General features: G+C 45.8%; 1 protein-coding gene across 4 annotated transcripts in view; it reads left to right on the forward strand.

Annotated features, from left to right (window-relative positions):
* CAD (carbamoyl-phosphate synthetase 2, aspartate transcarbamylase, and dihydroorotase) overlaps positions 1 to 12,056 on the forward strand; it is a 359,331-nt gene that overhangs the window by 246,551 nt on the left and 100,724 nt on the right. For all 4 annotated transcript variants that reach the window (XM_086928147.1, XM_086928144.1, XM_086928145.1 and 1 more), the window contains 3 exons: positions 417 to 607; positions 7,240 to 7,380; positions 8,066 to 8,167. In XM_086928147.1, the coding sequence (XP_086784273.1) occupies positions 417 to 607; positions 7,240 to 7,380; positions 8,066 to 8,167 (434 nt within the window). The remainder of the gene's footprint in view (positions 1 to 416; positions 608 to 7,239; positions 7,381 to 8,065; positions 8,168 to 12,056) is intronic.

Below are 12,056 nucleotides of genomic sequence, written 5' to 3' on the forward strand. Positions count from 1 at the left end.
AGAAAGTTCAAGAGGGTTTGGGCCATATTTTTGCCCTTTCTTATGAAGATAGCTTAGACTACATGCCTTGTCAACTCTAGCAGGTTTTATCTGCTGAATTGGCAATTGCGCATGTTTTCTTTTTCTGTGACAGCTATTCGATCTACATATTAGGAAAGGTAGCGCATATTGTGGGTTTTTCATAGATTATTACAGCTTCGATCTGTTGCTGCTTCTGGTCTTTGGGGTGACCCATTAGCTTTAGGGTCATGGGATATCAGAACAATGTGTACTACCTTTGTTCTCACATCCTACGGAAATGTTAACACCTATGTTTGTCTGTGAGCGATGTGGGCTTGGTCACCAATTTTCTGTGGCAGCTAGGAGTTTGGCCTGTCATGGGGTGATAGCTCACACTTAACTGTTCTATATTCAAGCTCCTCATACGGTGGAAGAAAAAAGTAGCAAAGATCCACCTCCAGGCTATCCCGGACTGGAGACCATGTTGCCGCTGCTCCTGACTGCCGTATCTGATGGACGTCTGACCATGGATGATATAATCAAACGACTGTACGAAAACCCTCGCAAGATCTTCTCGCTGCCAGTTCAGGAGAACACCTATATAGAGGTGAGGATCTGAGATGTAGGCATTCATCAAGCTTCTCTTCTGACATGCATGCTTGACAGTCTCCTTAGTGTATCTCCTGGGTTCCAGCCATTACATTTGAGGAGGGAGCGTTAATGCTTGAGACCATAGACTGGCCTATAACTGTTCATTTGAGGTTTTCTTTCTTCCCAAATGATAAATACAAAATGAAATGTTTGAGGCATATGAGCTGCAGATTGTACACTTCGCATTAGATCGCCACCTGGTGTTGGGCTTGGATGATTGCATGTTGTCGTCTTGGAAGAAGTCTTTGTAGTCACGAGATAGGGGACTCCTCCCTTGGACGATAGTGCGCATGGACATCGACTCCATCCTTAGGTTTTTTTTTTCCGCCACTGGGTTCGGATGTAACTTTTCTCCTCTGGTTCGAAATCTAACTTGAACGGTAGTTCGATGCGAAAAAACTTTATAAACAACTTCGAGATCAACAACCACCTCGACTCATCTACTCGATTCCGGTCGTCGACACGGGCCGTTGGGCCTATCCACGCCGCGAGGCCTACACCTCATGGAAAGGACGCCATTCAAAAAATGCCCCGAGTGTGGAGCAAAGTTTCCACACAGTGACCACCACAAGGTCTGTAACCTGTGCTTATCACCAGAACACGACGAGTCAAGCTGCACAGCCTGTGCATCTTTTTGATCCAAGAAGACTATCCGAGATCGAAGGGCCCATCGACACGACATGCAAAGATCAGCACCGGAACCGGTGGATATCTTCGACGAGGAAGAGCTTCCGCTCGTTCCAGAGGAGGATTCTAACGATCTACAAATCATGTCCGAGGCAGACGACTGCGATGACTCCATACCTTCGGGTCAACGCGTGAGTACTACTGCCCCTGACCCATCCCCATCAAAATCGAAGGCAAGGGTCAACACTCCGCCCATGGGGCCCGGTCGCGACCGAAAAGACACTTCGAAAGCCCCGCCATCGAACCCGGCTCCAAAGAAAATAATTAGGCCTTCCGGTAGCTCCTTACCGAGCAAACCACATGTGCCGATCCTACCAGCCCCCTCGGCACCGAGACCGAAAGAAGCCCCGGTTCCGAAACGGTCTACTTCAAAAGACAAAAACAAGAAGCCTGTTTCGGACGCCTCGAAACCGACAAAACCAGCTTCGACCCCGAAGCCAATACCTGTGGTATCGAAATCGCCAAAGCCTGTTTCCGACACCATCAAGCCCTCGAAACAGCCTTCGGCCCCGAAAAGAATACCTTCGATGCCAAAACCGAAGCCAAAGGACCCTATTCCTGGTCTTTAGCTCCTAAGGCTAAAGACCAGGAAAAACCACGCCCGAACCGAAGAAATCTGCACCGGAAACGGTGGAGAAGTGTGGCTCAATGGTTAGAGGGGCAGACCCTGATGCAGAGGTCTGGCCCGGACCAGGGGTCAATTCCCGCCTCGGTGGGTCTTGGGCTCAATTTCCCCGGACCTGATATTCTCGCCTCGGTGCCTATTCTAATCATGGGTCCCACTCTGCAACTCTGGGCAATAGCTTTCTCAATCTCCACAACGGCCCCAACAGCGCTAGGATGCCTGGCTTCACCTTGGGGGTACCCAGGAGTGGGAACTTCACAGGAAAAGGCCAGGAAGGGTTCCACAGCGGTATGTGCACAGCACCTTAAGACCCCTTCGGGGGTGATACATGCGCTATATAAAAGCAGTACATTTACATTCCACAGGAAGAAGAGCTTTTCCAACCTGATCCTCTACAAAAAAAAATTTACATTGATCCAAAGACTGGTCATTTATCTACTACACCACAGAGGAAGAGGAAGTCGGACACAGCACCTACACCTGCAGTGCCTGTCAAGAAGAAGGATAGTGCCACATCCCCTAGGCACCCTTCTTCTCCTATACTTCCCTCTCCTTCATCTCCTTCATCTCCTCCATTTCCTATTCCTCTTAATATCTCACCTATAAATTCTCCAAATAATTCTCCTCCTCATTCTTCACATACACCTCAAAATGATGATGAATACAGCATAGGAGGCGGGGTAGAACCAGATGAGCCTTTCCCTCACCCTAGTGATGATCCACACTGGAGTACCCAAACCCACAAGATGTGCCAGATATACCTACCCATCCAAACCTTCTCCACCAGAGGGCAATATTGGTGTTGGGCACCTGTTAAACAGGGCAGCCACATATAAAGTCACAATGCATTCAGATGAGGCAGAAGAGGATTTCTTATTAGATACCTTTGAACAATCACAAAGATCTGTTCAGATCCTACCTATGATCAAAGGTGTTATTAAACATGCTCCTGAGGTATTTAAAGTGCTAGGATTTTAAACCCTAGAATAGAGAAAAAATACAGACCCGATACTGCAGATCCTGCCTATATTAAAGGACTGCTACCTTTAGATTCTCTAGTAGTTTCAAATGCTCTGAAAAGAGCTAACTCGCAGACATCTGGTGAGGCACCACCCCCTGATAAAGAGTCTAAGGTCATAGATGCTTCAGGCAAGAGGATAGCTGCCCAGGCTAGCAATACATGGCCTATAGCTAATACACAAGCCCTCCTTGCAAGATATGATAGAGCTCATTATGATCAGTTAGAAACATTGCTACAACATCTTCCTGATCAATACAGAGCGCAGGCAAATGACCTCATACAAGAAGGCAAATTAATTTCTAATGCCTCAATTAATTGTGCTCTCGATGTAGCAGACACTGCATCTAGAGCTATAAACACTAGTGTCCCACTTAGACGTCATGCGTGGCTACTCATCTCCGGATTTAAGCAGTGCAAACTACCATCTTAAATGCCCCATTTAACCAACAGCAATTGTTTGGTCCAGAGGTAGACACAGCACTGGAAAAAATGAAAAAAGATACAGCCAAGTCTATGGGAGCTTTACAATCCACCCAAGCTAGAGGCTCCTTTCGTCGCTCCTTTTATAGAGGCGGCTCCAAACAAGCTGGAGCAGACATTGAGCTTCCTTCAAAGACAACACACAAACATACTCTAGTAAAGGTTATTATAGAGGAGGCTATAGAGGCAACAATAATAAGGGAAAAGGTCGAGGAATAACAAGAATCAAACCTCTCCCACCACAAACAAGTGACTTGCCTCTGCTCCCCCAACAGCATTCCACTCCTGTGGGGGGCAGACTAACACAGTTCCTACTTTTCTGGAACGCTATAACAGACAAGTGGGTAAGACAGATTATCCAGTATGGTTATTGCCTCGAACTTACAGCTACCCCTCCGCACATTGCGTCCTATGTCCACCGAACATCTCAGGCTGCTCAAACAAGAGGTACTATCACTTCTTCAAAAGAACGCAATAGAAGTAGTCCCTTTACAACATCAAGGAACCGGGATTTACTCGCTGTAGTTTCGAATACCAAAAAAAGACAGGACACTAAGACCAATTCTCGACCTCAGGCCCCTCAATCAATATGTACACTCAGATAATTTTCATATGATAACTTTGCAACAAGTGCTCCCATTGCTGCAACAAGGCGATTTCCTTACAACACTAGATCTAAAGGACGCCTACTTCCACATTCCTATTCATCCTTCTCACAGGAAGTATCTCAGGTATGTACTGGAAAGACAACACTATCAGTTCAAAGTCCTTCCATTCGGGGTCACAACTGCACCAAGAGTGTTCACAAAGTGCCTAGCAGTAGTAGCAGCACATCTCAGAAGACAACACATCCATGTCTTCCCATATCTAGACGATTGGCTCATAAAAGCCAGGTCATTCAATCAGTGTGTCCAACACACGACGTAGACCATTCAAAAACTGCACGACTTGGGATTCACAATCAACTACACCAAGTCGCATCTACAGCCCTCTCCTGTACATCAATACCTATGGGCTACAATAAACACGTCTACAGCTCTAGCGTATCCCAGTCCAGCAAGGATACAGAGCATTCAAACCTTAGTCACAAAATTTAAACACCAACACTCTCGCAGCCGGAGTTTTCATGAGACTAATAGGCATGATGGCATCTTGCATTTTTATTGTGCCATATGCAAGACTGCAGTTGCGTCCACTACAAGAATGTCTGGCACAACAGTGGAACCAGGCTCAGGGACAACTAACAGACCTGATGTTGGTGGACAGCCGCACACATCGCTCTCTGCAATGGTGGAACACCAAAAATGTATCCAAAGGGCGGCCGTTCCTAGAGCCAGTTCCACAAATAGTACTGACAGCAGACGCATCCCTAACAGGATGGGGAGCACATCTGCTCCACCACACAACTCAGGGAAGGTGGACTACTCAACAAAAGGTGCTTCACATCAATCACCTAGAATTGCTAGCAATTTTCCTGGCACTAAAGTCCTTTCAAGGACACTTACAAAACAAAGCTGTCTTAATCCGGATGGACAACATGACAGCCATGTACTACATACAAAAACAAAGAGGCACACATTCCCTGCTACTGTCTCAACTTGCACAAAATATTTGGAGGTGGGCCATTCCACAAAACATATATCTGCTTGCACAACACCTTCCAGGAGTTCACAATCAGATAGCAGATCTGGTAAGTCGACAGACAACAAATTCATGAATGGGAACTCATCCACAAGTTCTTCAACCATTCTTTCACAAATGGGGTCATATAGACATAGACCTGTTTGCCACAAACTAAACGCAAAATGCCCAGCCTTCGCCGCCAGGCTTCCACATCCGTTGTCCAAGGGCATTGCAATATGAATGAATTGGTCGGGCAGATTTGCGTACGCTTTTCGGCCAATACCACGAATACCACTAGTAGTACGCTAGCTCAGACAACAGTCCACCCTGTTGGAACTTTCTCTAGTTCCACGCGAAAAGCTGTCTCTAACACCATCAATGCTAACGCAGAACCATGAAGACATCAGACATCCAGATCCAAACCAACTGAATCTGGCGATCTGGCTCCTGAAGTCTTAGTTTGGATATCTTAACCTACCACCAGACTGTATGCATATAATTAAAGAAGCCAGAAGACCTACAACTAGAGCTTGCTATGCGGCTAAATGGAAGAGATTTGCCATTTACTGTAATAATAATCAAATTGATCCATTGGATATTTCCATCCAAAATATTATCTGTTACCTGCTTCATTTACAAAGGTGTAATCTGGCTTATTCATCTATACGATTACACCTTGCAGCCATTGCAGCACACCTACAAAACAGACAGCATATGTCATTGTTCAGGGTACCAGCAATTAAAGCTTCCATAGAAGGATTAAAAAGAATTATTCCTCCTAGGTTACCACCCTCTCCAGAGTGGAACCTAAACATTGTTCTTACTAGGCTCATGGGAACCCCATTTGAGCCTTTACACAGATGTGAATTACAATTTCTCACATGGAAAAAAGCCTTCCTCATTGCTATTACCTCTCTTAGAAGAGTTAGTGAAATTCAAGCTTTCACTATACAAGAACCATTCTTACAATTACACCGTAACAAAGTGGTTCTAAGAACTAATCCTAAATTCCTTCCTAAAGTAACTACTCCTTTTCATATAAACCAATCGGTAGAATGACCTGTTTTTTCAGAATCCCGATTCGGTAGCAGAGAGAGCTCTACACACACTAGATGTCAAAAGAGCTCTTCTATATTACATTGATAGAACAAAATCATTTCGAAAGACAAAACAACTTTTTGTAGCTTTCTCTCCACCACATAAAGGTAACCCCATTTCCAAAGCAGGCATTGCAAGGTGGATTGTTAAATGTATACAAATGTGCTACAAAAAAGCTAAACGCACTTTAACAGTTCCTCCTAGAGCGCAACTCTACACGCAAACTAGGAGCCTCCATGGCTTTCTTAGGTAACATTCCCCTAGAAGACATCTGCAAAGCAGCGACATGGTCTACAACACACACCTTCACTAAACACTGTTGTGTTGATGTGCAAGCTAAACAGCAAGCTGCAGTAGGCCAAGCTGTCCTCAAAACTCAGTTTCAAACTACTGCAACTGATACAGGTGACCACCGCTAGGGGAGACACTGCTGCACAATCGATGCTAAGTGTACAATCTGCAGCTCATATGCCTCGAACGGAAACTGCTACTTACCAGTATGCATCTGTTCTTGGCATGTAGAGCTGCAGAGTTGTACACACCCTCCCGCCTCCCCGGGACTTGTATCTGTTCCAGTTTTTATCTTAATTACATATACCCGCATGGACATCCTTTTTCTATCTTTCTACTAACTCCATCATTTCCCATCATGGCGAAAAACAATCTAAGGATGGAGTCGAAGCCCATGCGCACTATCGTCCAAAGGAGGAGTCACCTATCTCGTGACTACAAAGACTTCTTCCAAGACGATGACAACATGCAATCATCCGAGCCCAACACCAGGTGGCGATCTAATGCTAAGTGTACAACTCTGCAGCTCTACATGCCAAGAACAGATGCATACTGGTAAGTTGCATTTTCCTTCTTGAAATAGTAACAGTGCTGCGGTTGTAGCATCCTCAAAGGCAGCAGCTGTTGCTCTTCCTTCTTAAAGCCAGCAGAAGATGTGGAATGCTGTTGTCCATCGTTCTGACCTTTTAGGTGTGGTAACTTCATTGAATGTAAAGTGTCCCTGTTTGGGGAATGACCATTTCTACCTATTGGTTTCAAACAGGTCGACCTGGAGCATGAGTGGATCATACCCAGCCACATGCAGTTCACCAAGTCTAAGTGGACACCCTTTGAGGGTATGAAGGTGAAAGGAGCAGTGCGAAGGGTGGTCCTACGTGGAGAAGTCGCCTATATCGACGGTCAGGTATGGACTACAGCCGCAGCATCTATTGATGCCTTAATGTCCATATGTTGAACAGCAAAGGCATCTTATGTTGTCACTCATGAAACACCACTAGTCTGGGGTTCAGTGTTGACGATGGAGGCGAGTGCACATTGAACATCTATACTTGATGCAGTGATGCTCTCACACAACCACTCTGCCTCACTCTTTAAACATGTACTTAGAAGATAGAATGTGATGGCAGAAAGTGCTGCATGGCATACAGTGTGCCCATTTTGTGTCTACACCCTGATGCGTGTTCTTTATGGTCTCTTGTCTTTTGTCGTGATAACCGCCTTGAGGAGTGAACACTTGATAGTCCTAACCAAGAACGTGCAGTTTTCTGTATTTTTACAGTGAGGTTAAAGTGTTCATGAGGGGTGTTTTCTAACTGCTTATAGTGGATGGAATTGTAGGGATTAGCTTCTATAAATTTGACATTGTTGGAAAATCTTCACTAATGTGTAATTGCGTTGAACAAAATAACGGACTCATCCTTAGGCGTGTCATTTTCTGGACCCTTGCACTCTTTTTGTTAGGAAGATTTTCCAGCACAAATCACAAGCTGAAATTGTAATTTTAATAATGTTTATTAGTTACTCTGATGGAACTATAATTTTGCCTAGCCCTATTGATACTCCTATCAACTATATCAACTTGTGTGCAGGTATTAGCTCCTCCAGGATTCGGACAGGATGTGAGGAAGTGGCCGTCTACCCTGGTGTCTCAGCAGCCTAAAGCACCTACTCCTGTAATGGAGATTCCTAAGGTATGTGTTAGAAGAGGGGATGCTGCAGGGGTGAGCATTTCCTGTGTAACTTGTGCAATAATTGCACACTTGAAAAGATCATTTCTTTGGAGGAAAGTTAGTAATAATATATGCACTAAGAACTTGCCAAATTGATCTTGTATTTGTGTTCTGGCTGCACCACTATATGGATATCTTTGATTGAAATATTAGTTAAATCTGAAATGTTGCTGTTTTGCCACCTGGGTGCTAAGCGTGTTCTAGTGGGTTAAATTTGAGTCACCTCCACAATGAATTGGATCGCAGAAACCGGGTCAGAGAAACATCGTTACAGTATGCCCGAAGGCTGCATAGGAACCTAGAGAAAATCTGAGCCCTCCGTGACTTTGTCAGAGCGGCGAAGCACTGTATAAATGATGCATACAGAATAGCTACTTGAAAAAGCTTCTTGCCTTGTAAAAGGTATGGAAAGAGCTATATAACTACCATTAGAACATTCCAATGTTGAGAGCTCCATTGGAGACCATGAAGTAGCTCTGGGCTTATAATGGCTCTAATGTTTGTCTTTCTGTTTCTTGCTTTTTTATTTAGAACATTCTTCCCTTCGTCTTCTGTCTCGGGCTATACCAGAAGCTAATGGCCCTCTCCCTAGTTATAGGCCCTGGCTAGCAGCACAGGCCTATAGATCTGGTTCTGGGCCTTAAATAACTGGTATAGTTCTCTGCAGTGGGCTATAAGGCTTTACCAACTGCGAGTGAATTACAGCACTGATATTTATGCTTATGCTCTGCATCCAGGGAGGCCTCCTAACCAACAAATCTATCTTCAGATGGGAAAGTGACATCTCGGGCTGCATTCTGCCCTGTATTTTTACCAGTGTGACTACTTTTTTACGCTGAGGTCAATATAAAAAAAACTGGAAAGAGCCATCGAAAGCTGGTATTTGTTCCGCTGTAAAATATAAGCTTAAAGGAGTAAATACAAGTAGAAATTACTTTTGAAATACTTATGAACCATTTTTTGAATTATTTCTTTATGGCATTAAAGCACACAATTGCGTTAATAAAATATGTAGGAAGCTGGCTCTTTGTATGATATTGGCACCAGGTGGTAATACTTGGCACAGACTCCAAGGGTTCCCCAGAAGTGTACAGGGCTCAATGCAAAACCCAAAGAGCTCAATTAGTGGTAGTGTGGGCGAGCAGCCTTAGGCCTAACGGAGAGGAGTGTAAGACATTTATTGTACAACAACAGTGATCAGTAATGGACACACAACTCAAGAAGGAGATCGAGATCAATTTTTATTAGAAAAAAAAATGTGAACTTTATTTTAAGGCCCAGGTCTTCGTAATCTGGTAACCACGTTTTTAATAAAAAATGCTTTTCACTTTGAAAAATCGACACTTAAAAACGCTGGACATGAGGTCAGGATCGCCGGGGAAACTTCACTGCACAGGTGAGCCACTCAGACTGTGGCCATCAGGTGTAAAGTGGACGGGAGACGCGGATCCTCCAGGATCCAAAGACCTTGGAGTCTGCTGTCCACAGGAGATTGGAGTCTTTATTAAAGGCCACAATCCTCCCAGGGGTTTGAGGTCGCAGGGTCATCGAAGGGAGACAGGCCGGTAGGGGCTGGGACCAAGGCATTTGTCTTCTGGCTTCTGCCGCAGGGTGTCTTCTTTATTCTGAGGTCTTTGCAGATCTGAAAGTCTGGTCTGGGAGAGCCACCTAAATACAAAATTTCGGAGGCGTTTTAGGGGAGTATTAGGTATGGCCAATGGGCACCATACCAGGGGTGACTACACCCTCCTATGGGTGGGGTCATAGACCTGGCACTGATTGAGGGGTCCCCCATCTTCAAGATGGCGGGTACTTAAAGTTGTGCTTCATCTTGCTTCCCCCACCTTAGGGGTGGAGTTGGCAGAGGTATGCACACCTCCTATCTTTTAGAATTTTCCCGTCCAAAGTGGGTGTGTAAACCAGGGGGCTGCCACCTGCTGCTAGCAGCAGAGGCTTGGGGTCGCCTTACAACGGCAGGCCTTCAAAGCTTTCCCTCTTCGAGCACTGGCCCATCCTGGGGGAGGAGGCATGAGACGTCTGCCCAAGATATGCATTGTTTCTGGTCCCAGAGAGCAGGGTCCAGAAGCATGTCTGGTGGTGACTGCTGCCTACAACTGGTCGGAGACCTCACCAGGATTGGCAAAGATTCAGGGGGCACCTCTGAGGGGCCCACTTGGTCCATGGCACAATAATTCCCACACTGGCATCATAAATTGTTTTTACTGTGGATAGGCTAGCAACCCCATTGGCAAGTGCAGAGGCCGACATCCCACCCCTGCTAGCTTCTGAATGGGACTGCTAAGGTTGGTACTGTTGGGTATCAAAAGAATCAGTGCATTAAATCCAATTTAATGGTTATATTGAACTTTATATCACTGATGGGCAAAGTGCAACTTTAGAAGTAGCCATTTTAGTTGCCCAAGGTTTCCAGTGCCCATTTACTGATTTACACGGGACTTGTCCTGCAGACAGACTTCTGCTCTCATGAGGACAAATGCTAATGACTCCCAGGTAAGGACACAATAGGGCGCTGCATGGGGAATAGGTGTTACCTCCCTCTTTCAGGAAGCCACACAGGTGTTAGCCCAAAATGCGAGATTCAAAGGAGAAGCAGCGTCTTGAAGGGCAAATGGGTAACACTTGGGAGAGGGGATCTCAATTGTTTAAGCAGACAGGCTGGCACTGGGGAGAGAAGTCAGTTGTCAAACTTTTTTTTTACTTTCCCCAGGGGCGTGTAGCCCCAGGTAGCTACAACGCTGGACATTGGTTAAGAAGCTCTGAGATTTGAGAGAGAGACTCGCCAGCTTGGGAGAGGGCAGAATGGTGCATCCTGGGATAGCCAGAGGCCACACTTCCCAGGAAATAGTCAGCAGGGGGTAGGGAGCCTCATAGCCCATTGGCTACAACCCTCATTCTACCCGGAGGGCATTTTCTGAAGATAAATACTGCATCCCTGTCACCCAGACTTCAGTACTCGACCAACTCGGAAGAAAGACCGAAGAACTGCCCTGCTGCACCAAGGGAGCAGCAAAGAGGCTGCACTGTCTAGAACTGCACCTGCTGGCTAGCGAAGAGGGGGACTGTGCCTGCCGAAACCTGCTCAGGAAAAAAGCAGCTTTCCCCAGAGCCCAGTCAAGCCAAGAACTCCAAGGGCCAGCTGATTAGCCTCCTGTTCACAGCACAGCGGAATAAGCCTGCTGGGACAAGTTGGTAGCCCAAAGCCTTCAAGCCGCTACCACCACCGCTGTGTAGCACTGAGGACCAAGACCCGACTCACAGGGTTGTATCAGAGTTTGCTGAGCCTGGGAATGCTGTCAGCTTATCTTCTGAGGGTCCCAGAAACTCTCTATCGACCCAGGAAGGATTTGCCTGTAGCCACAACAACCGGCGACTAGACTTCGGCCAGCCCACAGAGAACTTTGTGGGACGTCGACCCTACAAAAAGGAGCCTATCAGAAAGTCCCCCGTTGACCGCGTCCCATCCACAGCATCCTTGGAGCATCTTCAGTATCCTTCATCCCTTGCATCAGGGCCACTTCATAGGGCTCCATTGTAACATGGGTGAAGTGTCTGGAACTGTTGAAGGACGGCTCCTCCACTGAAAAGTAACTTTTCTTGAGGACCTTGCTGGTCTCCCTGACCAGCTCCTTCCCAAAGTTGATCACCCCAAATACTTCCGACCGCATTGTAACTTAACAAAACTTTCATCGAAAAAGTTTGTGTCCAGTTTGTTGATTTTGCCAAGGCTTGTTCGCGGTTGAGTGAAATTGCTTTAATATTACTTGTAAAATATCTGTTCCGAACCTTCAGCTGGAGCTTTTTTTCTAGTGACTAAATTTGAATGAAAGCA

Source organism: Lissotriton vulgaris, chromosome 6, assembly GCF_964263255.1.
Source record: "Lissotriton vulgaris chromosome 6, aLisVul1.2, whole genome shotgun sequence".
NCBI lineage: Eukaryota > Metazoa > Chordata > Amphibia > Caudata > Salamandridae > Lissotriton > Lissotriton vulgaris.